Raw genomic sequence first — 16,821 nt, forward strand, 5'->3', positions numbered from 1 at the left:
TTCTCTCCTCATTCTTGTTTCTGGTGTCTTTTTAGATTGTACGCCAGCAGGAAGGAACTGTCTTGTTTTACTGGTTATACGCAAGCTGCTCTAGGTTCCTTTTTGGCATACAAATACTGAAAATGAATAAATAAAATAAATAATCCATCACTGAGCTAGTTAACATGCAGGTCATGCAGAGGAATATCCCCAGCACTTTTGCTACTAGCATCAGCTCAGTCAGGAGTCATAATGATGAGGTAAAAATAAAATAAAATAGTACTGAGATTATTTGCACCGGATGAGGGAAATCGGGCACTAAACTCAACATTCCCTATGTTCATATTAACGAGAGAGCAACAATGGCTTTTAGTACGAATGTTATGACTATTAATATATTGTAATGAATATTGTAAATACATATGAATTATTTAGGTGTATGAACAAATTCATTAATATTTATTAATATCCACAGTACACTAAAACAATGACATGAACCGTCTTAATGATAAAGAAATACTTTTGAAATTAATGTTATTAATTTAGACTCATTGTTAACGAGGTAAGACTATAATATTGTATTAAACGTGAGGGGCAGAAAAAGGCGCGAGCTTCCCTCAGCACCCAGGGGCGGGGGCAGGGAGAATTGGACATTGGGGCTGGCCGCGCATGCGCAATGCCGCTCAGACCCTTAAGCGCGCGCGTGTTCAGTTGAGAGAACCCGAAGTGTGTGTGTGTGTGCGTGCGGAGGAGGGGGGGGGTGTCGGTCGTGTCGCGCAGGCGCGCTGAGGTCCTACCTTGCGAGACGAGGCGGAGCGAAGAGCGGCCAGCAAGAAGCCGAAGGGGTCTGCGCATGCTCAATCTTTAGTATCCATTCCCGAGAGGCTGTTCTTTTAATAGAGAGGGCTAGGCGGGAGGGAGGAGGTTACTGGTGTGTGTGTGTGTGTTTTTCTGTGGGCGTGTCTTATTCCTCCCCCCTTCTTTGGGCGCATGCGCCCCCTAGAGGAGCCAGTAAAGAAGGGGGCGTGCCCGCCCGGGCGCAGCCGCAGTGGCTCCGCTAGTGAGCGGCGGTGCCCGTTCGTCGTCAGTCGGTCAGCGCTCGCCGCCTCGCTCGGAGCTGGGCGCTCCTTCTCCTCGCAGGGACCCGCGCACGCGCACCACCCGCCCTGCTCCCGTCGGTCAGTGAGCAGTACTATGGTGGATTATCACGCAGCTGGGCAAACCACTTACCAGTACGGCGGCAACGGGCCGGGCATCGGCGACTACATGGCTCAAGAAGACGACTGGGACCGAGACCTCCTGCTCGACCCCGCCTGGGAGAAGCAGCAGCGCAAGGTGAGCGTGCAGGACGGGCAGGCAGGCGAGCAGGCAGGCAGGCTGGCCGGCCCCCTCCTCCTCCGCCGCCTTGTAGCGCCTGGGCGCGCCTCGTTGGGAGTAATAAGCGAAGACGAGGAGCCCTCTGGGCATATGCAGAGTGCCCCCTCCTCGCCCCCCCCAGGGCTAGGGTTGAGGCTGGAGGGGGGTCGCGGGGGGGTCTTCCTCGCCCACAGGGGTGCGTGGCGTGTGCTCCTGTGCGCGCCCCTGCGCATGTGCCCATGCCTGCCTGCATTCGTGCAAGTTTTTCAATCCTAAAAATGCACGGAATGCGGCTCTTCTTAACATTTATACAAGTTGGTTTTTTTTAAACAAACAAATAAAAATAAATAAGTAAGCACTCGAAGGGGAAGGAGAGCGAGCTGGAGTGAGGGCATGGGTCTGATTTGCCTGGTTTATGTGTATGTATGTGTATATTTGTAAGCTGTGCTGCAACAGATATCTGGGTAGAGATGTTCTTCATCAAGGAGGCTTTTGTGGTGTTGGGAAGGTACAAGTGGGGAAAGGTGTTGGTTGGTGGTGATGGTGGGGGGAAGTGAGGGTAAGGTCTTTTAGGGCATGGGGTAAAGGGGGTTTGAGAGGGCATGTTGGGTGCTGCAGCAGGGAGGGCCATGAGGATATGAACGGGACAGTAGCTAAGTGATCAGGTAACAGTAAGCATTAAGGTCCTGGTACTCAACCAGGTGCTGTACAGCCGAAGGATGTGCTCAGGTCCCTGTCAGTGGTGCACAGTCTTAAGAGTGCTGTGTGGGTCTTTGGCCCCCGAGTGTGTGTGTGTGGTTTAGGACTAATGGGCAGGGGAAGCGATGCAGAAGTGGTGAACAAAGGGCCGTCCTGGGTGGGCATAGGGGCATAGGGGTTGGAGTGTGGAAATCTGGGGCCCTCAGGAAGCTGCAAAATGGAGGTTTTGAATCGTGTTGGGCCATCTTAGGGGATGCAGTGAGTTTGGTTGGATTAGGAAGGGGTTAGAGCATCCCTGAAGTGAGCTGTTAAGGGGAGGCTTCTTTTTGGTCTAGGTAGCCTTGGATTGCAGTGCTTTATAGAGCAACTCTAGGGGATTTAGAGGGTTGAGGGTTTTCTAGGTGTGGGATTTGGAAGGGAAAAGGGCAGGTCTTGAGAGCTGGCAGTGTGTTTCTTGGGGAAGGGGAGTCTTTAGTGTGTAAGGTGGGAGTCTCGAGTCGAATGCAGGAAACGGAAGGAGTCTAAGGGCTGGAGATGAACAGGGCTGAGGGGAGGGAGCAGGTAGTAGATGGGAGTGTGAACCTGCTGCTCTTTGGTTCAGTGTGGAGGGTGGTATTTTAGGGCGATCGCTTGCTACAGCATGTTGGGGTGATAGAGGCATAGTTCTTGTGGTGAGATGAGGGGGGTGGCCCTGTGGGTCACCTCTGTGATGGTGGCTTGGAGGGCTAAGGGGAGGCTTAGCTGCCTGCCGAGCAAGGTGGCTGGTGTTTGCCTATGGAAATGTTGGGGAGGGGTGGGATAGGAAGAGGCGAGGTGAGGCGGTGCTGGGTGGGGCAGCCTAACTTGCCTGGTGAAAAGCCAGTGGCTGCCATCCCTCCCTCCCTCCCTCCCAGCATTCTCCCGTGATTGATTCATCCTGCAGCGGGAGATGGGAAGAGCTGCAGGGGGAAATGACGGCTTTTCCCCATCCTCCTGCCCTGTTCATCTGCCGGGGAACAGCTTTTTAATTACAGACGGCTTACTGCAGAAATCCCTCCCCCCCCCCCAAATCTCTGGGTCGCTCAGACTTGGTTAGGGTCGCTATATGTCATACTCATATGGGTGACATGGAACGTTTCTCTTTGCTTCCCTCCCAACAGAGGTTCCCTGGCCAGTAAGTGCTGTGAAAGGGAGAGTTTCCACCTTGTACACACAGCGTCCCTCCATTTACCCCCCCCCCCTTTTCCTTCCCCTGCTCTGGAATGTGTCTGGTCTGTATTATTAGTAGAGACTTTTTTAAAAAAAAATTCAAAAAATCTGTACAGAACCTAAGACATTTTCAGGCGCTTTAGAATCACGACAACAGCAATGAAATCATTTGTTACCCTGCACACTGCTGATAGATGATTGCTAAATTGCTTGGGTTTATTAGACGTGCCCGAAAACTCCCCTGACTCCCCCGCCTTGGTTTTCCCTGCTGTTTTTAGCCACGTCCCTGAGGTCAGCTGTCACGTCCAGTAGCGCTGACTAGTATTGTTCTTGGTCTCCTGCTAGGCAGCCAGGATTTCTGTTCCCATTTCTGTGGCCTGTGATGTGGAATTTGTTCCGGGTAGACAGAGTTCTCAAGCTGCATGTGTTGTTAATGTGGCAAAACCCTCTCCAGCTTGTTCAGTATTAAAATGTGTGTGTGTGTGCGTGCGTGCACAGAGAAGAGACTAAGATTAACACAGACAGACCAGTTTGGACCTTTAGGCATCTCTCCCACCCCGCCTCGTGCTTCTTGGAACTGAGACACATGTGTGTTGATGTCTATAGCCTTTGTAAATTGTATAGTTTGTGGGTTTCTAGAGAATAAGGGCTACAGTAGCTCAAGGGTACAGTTGTGAACCCAGATGTGTCTGGTTGTAGTTTTGCCTTTTCCATGAACTTGGTGGGTGGCCTTAGTGTGCCTCAGCCTTCGTGCCCCCTTTCCATTTGCAATAATACTGACCTACCTTGTGGGGTTGTTGTAGAGATTATTGCGAGACTCTGTACGAAGACACTTCAGTGCTACATAAATACTCAGTATTATAACTGTTTTGCGTAAATATACCAGGGTGCTTCCTAACAAGCTAGATCTTTAAACTGATAAGTAGCAACTACATAGTGATTTAATTATTTTCCTAATAAGTTGTTTAAACTGGAGTTAACAACCCCACCCCCTGCCACACATACACAGTCTTCCATGCCTGTGTTGATCCAATCTTTCTTCCTGCAAGCTGCTTTGGATGACTTCCCTTTCCTTTTCAAATCATAGAGAACTTGAATTCCAGAATCCTATTGACAGCGTAGTTGTTGGAGAGCTTGATATTTTGTTTGAGTGCAACGAGGAGGAAAATATCCTCTGTCCCTCTGCCTGCAGAATTACTCCCAAGCCTTGGAAGGCAGTCGGGGATGTTGCATTTGTTTCGTTCTGGATTCTGTAGGGCAAGCGGTGGTGAAGACGAAGTGGCCATCTGCTATTTAGTTTAATTATCTTAATTGCACACTGTCTTTAAGGCTGAGCTGAGAACGCTGGAGCCAAATTCAAGGAGGCACGGGACCCTTCAGGCTCCGAGTTGGCAGGAGGAAACTCCCCGCAGGAATATCGTTCTGAATGGAATGAGCATGTGTTGATCAAATGCCTGTAACGTACCTCAGGCTTCCAAGGTTTCCACCCCCAACGAGAGCGGGACTGAAATCAAGATACCAAAGTGGTAGCCACTAGACTTATGTGCACTGCTGAACAACAGCCAGCTCAATGCCGCTAATGACTTTCCCATGTTTTCTGGCATAGCTGTGGCCTGGAGGGAATGCAGATGTCTCTTTCCAAAAGCCTGTTCGTGTAACGGTTGCTGGGGAAGGGGTGGGTGGAAAGAGGAGGAGGAGGAGGAGGTGCAGCCTCTTAAACCCTGCACAGTAGCATAACTCCACCCGCTATACCTGGCTGCATGCTTTGAATCAACCTTGTCACTGTGACGTGGCACTAGAGCTATTTTTATGGGAGAGTGGAGCTAAGAGCAAAGTATTCCAGGCGGCATATGGCTTCCACACTGGAGGAGGCTCTTCTGTTTTAGAGGCTGTCCAAGGTGTTTGCATGGGGTGTGGCTTTGCTCCCTCCCCCCAGGATGTAACATATGGATGCCTGCACTTGGCAGTATCAGGGTAGGGTAAACCCCTCCTGCGTTCTGCTGCTTCAAGCTGCAGAATGGAGGGGTGTGTGTCTCCGGTTCTGTGTTTGAATGCTTACCCACACCTCTCTATGCATCGAAAAGCAGCACCTTGGGAGGGAGGGGGAGGTTAGGCTATGGAAACTTGCTCCCTGATAAGGCTAGTTTGCGCTCTGCAGGGAGTTTCTGTTATACATACATCTCCAACCTCACCTGCTGCCTGAAATTCTGCAGTCCAGCATTCCATGAATTGTATAAACTGTCCCCCTTCCTAGTTTCAGCAAGACAATTTATGACACCGCAAAGCAATAGCTGTCATTCTCTCTTATCCGTGGTCTGGGACAGATCAAAGAGAGGGGTGGTGGTGGAGTGGAGTCCATTGCTGTGTTTGGAGAAGAGCCTTAATCAGTGCTCAAAGTACTTCTTGTGCAACTTAGATACCCTTATAACTGTCCTGTAAAGGGGGGCAGGGTGTATTTATAATCATATTGCAGACTGGGCTAGTGTTGTAGCTGGAGGCACGTGGCTTGCCTAAGGTGCCCCAGTGAGATAAAGGCTGAGATGGAATTTGAACTGGGCACGTCTTGACTCTCATTCTTCGTCCCTTCGTGACTGTCTGTGTCTCTCTTGGGCTCCTGCTTTGCACTTGGAGGACCCGTGCTCCCTTTCCTCCTCCAGTTTGCGCCTTAGCAACTTCCTGAAATCTCCTGACACGAACAAACTGAGTCTCCCTGTTATGAATCGGATGTGCAGCTAGGTAGTCATCTGGAATCGATTTTACATAGCCATTTCAATCCTGCTGGGCTGAAGTTATATACAGTCTTGCTCAGGACCTCGAACTCTTGTTCAAACACTGTTACAGAGTAGTGTTTGGCTAAAGAGACTTCTACGGCTTCTGACAAATACCCTTTAAGTCACATTCTCAACCAGAGCTCAGATTTCTTCTTTGAAAAAAAAAAGCAACCCAGTTACTTGTGTGATTAGAAAATCTGGCTATTAGCAAGTGTCTGTCCCTGTCCCTCGCCACAACCAGCACCGCCGTTATGTGGCTGAAAGATTAGGGAAATGTCAAGCCTTTTGTGATAGTGGCTTTTACCCCCAAATACTTCGGGAACTGACACCCTCTCAATGCAAAACTGCATTGTACATTGAAGAAGTTCACTTGTATTTACTGAGTGAGGTTTCAGGGTCATTTTGGAAGCAGAAAGCGTGTGATGTTCTCTGATGCAAATCCTGGCATAGGTTGGTTTTAAAACCATGGCTTGATTGTTTTTTTAGTGAAAAATAGGCACCGTTTGTTGATGCATTTTGTATTTATGCATCCAAGTCAGGATAATTCCAAATAAGGCAGCAGGAACTTCCAGCAACAGTGAAAAGGGACCATATATGAATAGTCCAACAAGGTCAAGGAAGGGTGTGTATTGCCGCACCGGTGCCAATATTTGAACAGTGTGTGACATTCCTGTGTCGTGTGCTTTCCTGTTGCTTGCGGCTGGGGACAGAATAGCTTTCTTTTTTCTCCTTTCTTTCTTTCTTTTTTTTTTCAAAAAGAATATCTTAAAGGTGCATGAGTGACTGGTTTAACTTGTGCTGGGCTTGGACAACCTTATTTTCTTTTTACGTAATGGTTGCTTCATATTGAGAAATAGAACCATTTGAAATAGTTGGACGACCCCTTTTCATGTGACCCAAAAATGATTCTGTGTCACATGCAGGGTTTTTTGTTTTGTTTTAAATAATCCTGAGTATTTATGTTAAGTTTAAATTGCCAAGAGGAACAAGAAAATGCAGTGGCAACAGATAAACTAGCAAGTTTCATATCTCACTGATTTTAAGCTTGTAATTTGATTTCATGGGCTGGTTTGGAGGTCTTTAACAGTTGGGTTTAATTTTTGTGGGGATGCTGGCCACATTGCTAATTTTATTTATTTATTATTGCAAGGCGGCTTACATAATTTTCCTCTCCGTTTTATCCTCACAACAGCAACCCTGTGAGGTAGGCTGGGCTGAGAGTCTGTGACTGGCCCAAAGTCACCCAGTGGGCTTCCATGGCTGAGTGGGGACTAGAACCCAGATCTCCAGACTCCCAGTCCAACGCTTCAGCCACTACACCACACTGGCTCATTCCATTCTCAAGCTAATTCAAGTTGAGAATGGAATGAGGTCCCTTTTGAGGGAAGGCCTGACAACACTGTAACAGTTTTTGAGTCTGAATCAGTATCAGGTTGATATGAAAAGTTGCAAATGCAGCGTAGGCCATGTTGCAGGAGGGGAATGCAAGAATGTATCCCTTTTCGCTCATGCCTTTTATGGTTTAGGGAAATGTGCTCCATTCTTCTTGCTGAAAGAAGGGTGCTGGTTTGGTGATTCGGCATTAGCAAATCTTGGGTCAGGCTGAATTTGCAGTCCGACCAGCAGTTCAAGGAATGGTTGCCTGTCCCTCGCAACCTCACCTGAGTTCTTCAAGGCGAAAGGAAGTCCTAGCAAGCTCCGAAAAGCCATGAGGAACAAATGACATTTTCAAAAACATCACTCTACTGCTGAAATACAATGGGCTCAGTTGGAGGCCTCCCCCAGAGCGTTAATCACTTTCTCTTGACGTTTACTGGAGCAGGGGGCAGCAGGGTGTTGCAGCTCAGAAAAAGACAACTTTAAGGGACTTCAGCAGGGCGTGTGTCCATACGTGTATGGACTGTGTACATTTTATGGCTGGTATGTGCCCAGTTTTAGGAATGGGAAGGGGGGTGTAAAAGTGGGTCTGTCTTGGAATGTGAGCTATGCACCATTTCAGTAGTTTTATCCATCTCCTTTGTTGTCCAGTACAAACAGCTGAAAACAAACCAAAACCCAACTTGATTCCAGTTGTGCGTTTCACAAACTTCCCAGTCTGGGAGAATGTTTTTGGTAAAAAAAAAGTGAACACCATGGTGGTGGTTGTACAGTGCTGGAAAGTAAAATGCTGCCCTCTAAAGCACACCGACCTTTCCCCCCCCCTCCCGTCCTCCACCAAGGCAGAGATCATAAATCGTGCAATGTACTTTTTGGGATCTGCTTCCAAGTTTCTGGTGGTTTAGAAGCCATAGCCAAGCACTGAATGAAAACCTTTTATTTTGCTTGAGCTGGTTTGAAGACCAGGAAGATGAATCATCTCTTATTAGCTTGCCTATGTAACAAATCATGATTTAAATTTCATTTGATTGGAGCATGTCCAGGAAGCCAAGACATCCCAGCTGAGGTGGGCTGCAATGGGGTGCCAAGTTGCTATGGTGCGGACTCAGGTCTAGAGCATAGGTCTATGCTGAGTGGAGCTGAGTGGTTGTAGGGGATTATGGTTAATTAGCTACCTTACCTAACAGGTTGAAAGCTGGCTCTGTTTCCCCCCCCTCCCTTTTGCTCCCTGCTGGCAAGCCACATTAAAGCATTTTACCATATGAAAGCAAGTGTACATGTAGAACTTCTTCAAGAAGGAATTAAAGGGATGAAAACAACTGCTTGGTCCAAAAGAGACCAGAACTTGCATAAAGAGATGACTTAAAGGGACTCCGCAGTTATGACCTTGAAAACTGCAGATGTTACTGGTCCACTAACATGTATTGGCCTGTCTGTCCACACCTGCCAGTGTTGAGTGGGTGCCCTTTGAACTTTACACCCTTCCTTCTCCATGGGTTCATCCCGCAGTTCAGCTTTAAAATTGAAAAGCCTGTGTGTGTGTTTGAGGGGCTCTCTTCTCTGGAATTGGCACCCTCATGTTTGGCTCCACCAATCTATTTTGGGGGCTTTGTCACTTGACCTGTGCCATGGGATAAACTCATGCAGCTCCCATCAGCAGGTGTAAAGGGCAGTTAACATAGAAAAACAACCTAATATCTAAATATTTCTTTGCCCAGTCTCCTGGAGGTGGTGACCCTTATTCAACCCGGACGAGTGGCTGTTCACAAGCCTAGACAAATAGAAATACAACTGGCGCAGGAGATAAATGCATTAGTTCAAATAGTATAAATCCCGATGCATTTGGAGCAATTAGCTCTTCATTGGAGGAGACATCTGTTGCAGTTTCTAAATGATTAGCTCCGAAAGGAGCTTCTCTTGCAGTGGTAGTTGCTCTGTATGACCCCACACGGGGAGGTGCCTTCATACAAACAGGTGTCTCACATACACGTCCCCAAATTGGGAATTCTTGATCTGGGAGTCAAATGGCTGTCAGTCTTCAGAACTGATTATCTATGGTGGTGGTGAAAGCAGAGGGCTGACTTCAGTACTTCTTAAAATGACCATCTAAGTGAGTCTTGTCCCCTTTCCGTTCTGCATGTGGCTGGTATGTGGAAGTAGAGCTAAGGCGTCTGCAACCCAAACTATTGGGGACCTCCCATCTGCCAGCCAGCCCTGTGTGCCAAGATCATGCTACAGTTCATATTCTTTATCAAGTGAGTGACATTCTGACAAGGACAGCTTTCTAGGTGGCCTCAGCAGGGCTGAATCAAGGGGAATGTTGCCTTGCACTGGAACAGGCCAGTGGTCTGTCTGTCTCCTCTGAATGTCAGCAGATCTCTGGAGACTCAGGCAGAATTTCCCCTTTATTGGAGGGAAGTCCAGCGCTGCCTCTCATTCCAGGCGACATCCATAATGCACTAATGGTGCTTGCCCCAAAGTGAGAGCAGGGATATTTACGGATCCTTTAAACCACTCTTGCAAATAAATCCACACAACCTACTAGTCCTAAACATCCCTGTGTTCGTAATTTCTGACCTGAAACAGATCCAGCTTTCTTCTGTAAAGCAGCCTTTCTTCGAGTGCCTGGAGCCAATACTTAACTTGCTGCAGGCAAGTGGTTATTTCCAAGCCTGCTTCTGACCATTTCTTGGCCTTTGAAGAAAGTTGTAAAAATTGTTCACGAATGACACAAAGTTTCCGTTCTGGCTTGTGAAGAGGAGACCGCTGTGCTTGGGTCGCCCTAGTAAGGCCTTCCTCTTTAGTCATCTCCAGAATTTCAATGACCTTCTCCATTTCCAATGTGATTCAAGAGTTCCTCCAATAGTGCTTGCTATATAGTGTACTGCCTCACTATATTAATTTGAGAGTTGTTGAGTGATATGCACCATACATTAAAGTCGGAAGTGCCTCCCCTTGCATCAATTTCTTTTTCCTTTCCTTTGGCTGCTTTCTCAGATCTGGGCTTCCTTTCCATATAAGGAGACAGCTGCTAACCTGAAAAGCTACCTTCATTCACAAGACAGGTAGAACAACTTCTTACACAAAGATCAGATTTTTTGTTTTTGAATACTCTCTCTGTTCCAAGAGCCTTTTGTTTTTGAAAGTTCTCATCTCCTGCTCTTCGCCTAGTATCTCGTTGCAGCGAGGAAGAAAGCCAAATCCTGAAGTTGAATTGGGGGAAGTGAACAAAGGCTAACAAACCAGAGTGACCCAATTAGGTTTACTTCTCTTCTCCCTCACCCCTTGTTAGGTACTTGGAAAATCTTATCTTGCTTTTAACGGTTTTTAGGGCAACAGTTCGGTTTCTCACTCCTGTTTTGAAAGAAGCAACGCTATATAAAAATCAAATTGAAAAGCCCGTGAAGTCAGACTTTGACCCTGTCGTTTGAGCCAAGAATGCTGACAACCTGGAACCATGCATAGAATCAGGAAGTGAACTTAAAAAATCAGCAACGTTTGGATTGTAGCCCTTATTTGTTTGGTTTTAAAGACGTTATGATAAGGTTATGAGAAGAGGTGAATCTCTGGCTCAGACACATCCCTGTCCCAATGTTCCCTCCAGTTCTTGCTGTCCCTTTCTCCTTGATCAACAATGTCTGACCAGGTAGGTTGTTACATTTACCTGTATCCAGAATCTCCCTTAAACTTGCTGATTTAGAGATGGATGGTGAGCTGAAAGAGATTCCAGATACAGGTGAATATAGTATCATACCTTGTCACCTGGAGAGAAGGGTGGGTAAAGTGGCCCATGAGCCTGAGTTTGATCACCCCACAATTCATGACTGCCGCTGAAAATGGTAGTTACGTGTCTCATTCTTCCCCCAACCCTGTAATGCTTAGTAGAATTTGCCCTGAACCATGATGCTCAGCATCTCCTAGGTGTCTAGGAGTAGCTGCAAGAAAAAGGCATAATGCTGTGATTTCATGACAACACGGCATGTTGTATTAAAATGCTACAAAGGAGACCGGGAGAAGGAGGTACACAGTTGCTGTTTTGGAAAATGAGTAGTTCCAGACTGAGAAGTGCTGCTTCTTTTTCCATGTCCGAAGGTGGCCAGATGTTAATTCCTGCAGTCCCCAGCTTTTTTCCCCCCTTTATGTAGCTTCAGAGTTGAGGATTGTGGTGCAACAAAGCAGGTGGCTGCGGATCAGGGCTGCCAAGGCTATCTATTTTATTACATTTTTTATCTTGCCCTACCTCTGAGGAGTATGTGGTTCTCCCCTCCCGTTTTATCCTCATTTCGCCATGCTGACTAAGTAGGCTGTTTTGGGTTTCCCACATCTAAACGGCTGTGAAAATGTGTGTCCACATTTAAATGGTTCTTGTGCATTTGCCTTGCAATTTGATAGGGTGTGTTGCAGGCGAAGCAGCGATCCAGAGATCTGTCTAGTGTTCTGTGCATGCGCTGGTGCTTTTCTGCTGCCCCTCATCACAGACCGCCCCCCCTCAAAAGCTGTTCTGGAAGCCCATTAAGACCCCCTCCCTCAAGAGGCATTAGAAGGGCCTCTGGAACTCCTTAAGCACTTTCATGGTGCTCCTTGGATCCTAGCCTAAACATTGTTCCACCTGTCACTTCTAAAGAACTCCTGATTTACTGCTCTGCTGATCCAAAGAGAGATGCTTTTGGCCTGCCCCATTCCAATTTTCTTAGCCGTAGCACAATCCCATAACTCCTGGTCGCTTCTTTGCTCGCATGTGCTCTTCACCTCATTAAAGAGGCATTCTGGCCACAAATTTCTTAGGCTGGGGTAGAGAGGCTTCCTAAAGCAGAAGGGAACAGGAATGCTTGCAACACTGGTTTCTTCTGCATGGGTTTAGAGCACTGCTGTGCTTTTGGAATTTTGTTGTTGTTTATTCGTTCAGTTGCTTCCGACTCTTCGTGACTTCATGGACCAGCCCACGCCAGAGCTTTCTGTCGGCCGTCGCCACCCCTAGCTCCCCCAAGGTTAAGTCTGTCACCTCCAGAATATCATCCCTCCATCTTGCCCTTGGTCGGCCCCTCTTCCTTTTGCCTTCCACTTTCCCTAGCATCAGCCTCTTCTCCAGGGTATCCTGTCTTCTCATTATGTGGCCAAAGTACTTCAGTTTTGCCTTTAATACCATTCCCTCAAGCGAGCAGTCTGGCTTTATTTCCTGGAGTATGGACTGGTTGGATCTTCTTGCGGTCCAAGGCACTCTCGGAATTGTCCTCCAACACCACAGTTCAAAAGCATCTCTCTTCCTTCGCTCAGCCTTCCTTATGGTCCAGCTCTCGCAGCCATAGGTTACTACAAGGAATACCATTGCTTTAACTATGCGGACCTTTGTTGTCAGTGTGGTGTCTCTGCTCTTAACTATTTTATCAAGATTTGTCATTGCTCTCCTCCCAAGAAGTGAGCGTCTCCTGACTTCCTGGCTGCAGTCAGCGTCTGCAGTAATCTTTGCACCCAGAAATACAAAGTCTGTCACTGCCTCCACATTTTCTCCCTCTATTTGCCAGTTATCAATCAAGCTGGTTGCCATAATCTTGGTTTTTTTGAGGTTTAACTGCAACCCAGCTTTTGCACTTTCTTCTTTCACCTTCATCATACATGAGCTAAAATTGGAGAAGAGCCTCTATGTGCTTGTATGAACGTTGCCCTATGAGACCAATACTTTCCTTGGCTGGCAGATGCCGTGTGAGCATTGTAGGGATCATCATTGGTTAGTAGATGCTTCCTGGTGTGGCTGTTAACCTCTCAGTGGCTGAGTATTTGGGGCTGGGGTGAATACTGCCCTAATCTCGGATGTTCAAAGTGCGGAGAGACAAGGGCCCTGTCTGCACTGGCTCTCCTGCTGGGCCTTGCCCCCCGCCCCGCCCCCCCCGTCTCTACATCACTACATCATGACATAGCTGGTGCCACATTCTTCAAGCCTGTGCACATGGTATCAGACTCCAAATGGAGACTTAACCTCCTGTTTGACCTGATTGCTGGCACTCAGTCAAAAATATCCTTCCTAAAAGAGCAGCAGTTCTGTTCCAAAGTGAAGGGACAGAAAGGATTGAGGAAGTTAATCCTCCCCCATTGTAAATTCAGCTCTGAGTAAGTGGCATTTCCCCCCGGAGGGACAGTGCTGCTGTGGCTTCTCTCAGTATTCTGCAAAAATAAGGTCACTCTAGTCTGCTGGCCTTTCCTGTTAAGACTCCAGATGTTGCAAGTGCTTGTAAAATACCGCAAAGCAATGCCATAGTGCACCCCCCCAAACATTGCAGCTGCCCCACTTTTCCTTCCAGGCACACAGCAATGGAGGCCTTCCTTCCTTTCTTCTAACCATGGCATGGGGTAGAGGTGTCGCAAAGCCCTCCTGGTTCTTCCACCCTTTGCTTCCGAAGAAAATGCCAGTCGACTGAAGCGTTATCTACTAAAACTTTCATAGCTGAATGTATAATTCAAAGCAGTGTTTCTGTACAGTGCTCTGTAACCTAAATCCAGTTTTCCTGTCTCCTCTCCTCCCTCAGCTCTTCTCCTCTTTTAACTGTTCTTTCCCCACACCCGCCCCTTACTCTCCTCCTCTGGCAAATGGGGAGAATTACCTTTTGATTTCCCACGATGTAACTTTGCAAACACTGTTAAATTATATTTAGATCTCGAAATCTTCAGCTTGGGATGAAAGGAAAAAAATCCTTCTCTGAGGGTTGGGTGGGGGGAAGGAAACCATGGGAATTTGGAAAGTGGCAGCAACAGCAAAAACCATCTCATCCAGCTGTGACTCTGTTGCTTTACTTCAGTGCAACCGGCAGTTAAGGCATCAAAGTGCAGAGCAAAATATACCCCCACTTGAAAAGAGGGCAATTAGCTCTGCTGGTGGTTCTTCCTTAATTGGACGTGCTGCATATTGCAGCCCCCCTGAACCACAGCAGAAACCCCTCCTATATGGCTCCTAATTCTGGGCCTTTTATATAAGGTAAACTAAACACAACTTGGTATGTGTGCGGTGCAGCACTGTGCATAGAGCAAGATGCTGCACTAGAGAAAACTGTGTGCTGCAAGAACTCACGTTCTAGATAGTCTGTATAAAATTGCTTCTTGACAGCCTGGTGTCTCCCCCTCCTGTTTTTTTCCAGGAACACAGGAAGATGCCTTATACCGAGACAGACCGTTGGTCTGTTTAGTTCACTGTTGTCCGCACTGAGTAAAACACACACGTGTCGTTTACCAAAAAAACTCGAACTGGTCACCTGGAAGCAAGTATGACTCTCCACAGTCGATTAGGCAAGTAGCTATAGCCTAGAATAGTGAATAGGCTTGTGTGCAATAGATGCAGGTAGACAAGAACTGGAAGCCATTGGGAGTTGCATTCGCCTCCCAACTTCTGTTACCAGGTGCATTAAAAGGCACTGGAAGTTATCTCTTGTGCTACATCCATGAGTGCTAGAAACATGAACAGGATCCGCCGCCATCATCCTCCAGTCTGTTCAGGGCCAGTCCTGCTATGCAGCCGGGGTGAAGCCATCCACATCAGGCAGCATCATGTAGAGCAGTGGTTCCCAAAGTGGGCGGTACTGCCTCCTTGGGGGCGGTGGGATTGCATCGGGGGTCGCTAAGAGGCAAGGTGGCGGCAGGGGGGTGCTAAGAGGCAAAGGGAAGGCAGGGGGGCACTCAAGGTGGTCTTTTCCGAGAAGCGCCTCTCCAGAAGGTCTTAAAACCCAGGGACATTTTTATGGGAGAAGGTAGTTTGGTCCCAAGCCATATAGGGGAAGAATCCACACATGTATTAATACCAATTAAGAAGAGTCCTTTTAACAGTGAATTGAAATGTTTCAAAAGCACCAAAATGCTAATGAAGAGACATACCTTGCTTGGTGTGCCCTGCCACGCCAGCTTCAAAACAGAGGCGTTCGCTCTCTGCCCTCCCTCTCTTGGCAAGCCTGCCGCAAGTGCTTCGGATTTTGAATAAATATTCAATTAATTGTTACTGTTTTGAATTTTATTGTTGTTATCTTCCTTAGTGGGTCGTTGAAAACCGTTATTCTGAATAATGATTTTTGTAGTGTAGGGTTGGGGGCACTGGGCATGAGTTTGTGGAACCAAGGGGGCGATTACCTGAAAAAGTTTGGAAACCAGTGATGTAGAGAGTGGGGGGTAGGTGAAGGTAAGATCTGTAAGGCACTGTAAGTCTTAAAGTGCTGTGGCGCAGGGTGGGGTGGGGCACGTGAGCTCTGCTTCAGGCAGAGAAATCCAGCACTGAGCCTAATGCATTTGCTAGAGGAGCAACACCATGTAGGAGTTGATTTTCCAGTGGACACTTGGGATTACCATAGAGATGATTGGGATGGAGTGGGTGAAATCAGGAAGGGAGCAGAGGTACAGGATAAGGCCAGGGTTGGCCTGTGCGTATCCATTTTGAGGGCCCGTTTAGGGGCCAGGGTTCTCCTTCACTTCAAAAGTGAGCTGGCTGCAGCAGCTATTCCGATGTAACTCAGCTACAGCGTTGACGGTGACAGCCTGCTGCTTCCCATGATTTGAGGCAGCTTTGCTGAGCAGAGTGATTTCTTCAGAGGCAGCCCTAGCACGAGGCAAGGAGAGGGGGCTCGCTTTGGGCAGCAGATCTTGGGCGCCATTAAAGGCAGCGATGGAGGAGGCTCACAGCTCCGACCCCTGAGGGGCGCAGCCCACTGGCTGCTCTTGCACATCTTCTGGTCGTCTCAGTGAGGTGTGGCTGTGCCCCATATTACTTGGTACGTGTGGGTGCTGATTGAATTTTCACCTGCAGCACCGAAAACGTCTTCAACCGGATTTCCTTCGTGCCTTAACAGTTAAACGAAAACCCTGAACTCCGTAGCAAAGCACAAACCTCTCCTGTTCCCCATGCAGGCCTTTAGCTGCCCTAAATGTCGGTCCAGGCCTGCACCTCCTTTAGCAGTTCCTGTTCTACCCCCTTTCATGGCAAAGGTATAGAGGAGGAGGCATCATTACAAGTGGCACTTCAAATGAGCTTGATACAAGAGTAAACTTGCTGAAGTGCCTTGGCCAGCATCACAGAGTGCTACTATGTGGGAGGGTGCAAGCTCCCGAATCGGACTCCTGAGGCTGAAGGCTGGGCAACGGGCCACCTTGTGTGTCTGCGTATGTGCGGGGTGTGTGTGTGAGATGAGTAGCAAGCCTGTCTTGCCAATGAAACAGCGGCTGAGGATAATACTTAGCATTTACTCAGTCTGTTTTCGAGGGTTCGAAGTGCTTCATTTGCATTCTAATACTTGGCACAACCCTGTAAGGTAGGCTACAGAGGAGGAAGAGGAGGTATGCTGATAACACGCAACGCCCCCTTTTCATCTGCGGCAGATCTGGCGATGCATGTGCTGAACTCATGTCTGGCCTCCATGATGGAATGTTCTGTGCTCTGGTGACCTCTAGGTTGGATTACTGCAGTGTTTTGTACATTGCGCTG

General features: G+C 47.9%; 1 protein-coding gene across 2 annotated transcripts in view; it reads left to right on the forward strand.

Annotated features, from left to right (window-relative positions):
* The first annotated feature begins 1,091 nt into the window (after nucleotides 1–1,091).
* ACTN4 (actinin alpha 4) overlaps nucleotides 1,092–16,821 on the forward strand; it is a 105,879-nt gene continuing 90,149 nt past the window's right edge. Inside the window, exon 1 of one of the 2 annotated variants that reach the window (XM_063140514.1) lies at nucleotides 1,092–1,314. In XM_063140514.1, the coding sequence (XP_062996584.1) occupies nucleotides 1,174–1,314 (141 nt within the window). In that variant the 5' untranslated portion in view covers nucleotides 1,092–1,173. The remainder of the gene's footprint in view (nucleotides 1,315–16,821) is intronic. The other variant, XM_063140513.1, reaches the window with a different exon arrangement.

The sequence above is a fragment of the Elgaria multicarinata genome, chromosome 13 (genome assembly GCF_023053635.1).
Source record: "Elgaria multicarinata webbii isolate HBS135686 ecotype San Diego chromosome 13, rElgMul1.1.pri, whole genome shotgun sequence".
NCBI classification, from domain to species: domain Eukaryota; kingdom Metazoa; phylum Chordata; class Lepidosauria; order Squamata; family Anguidae; genus Elgaria; species Elgaria multicarinata.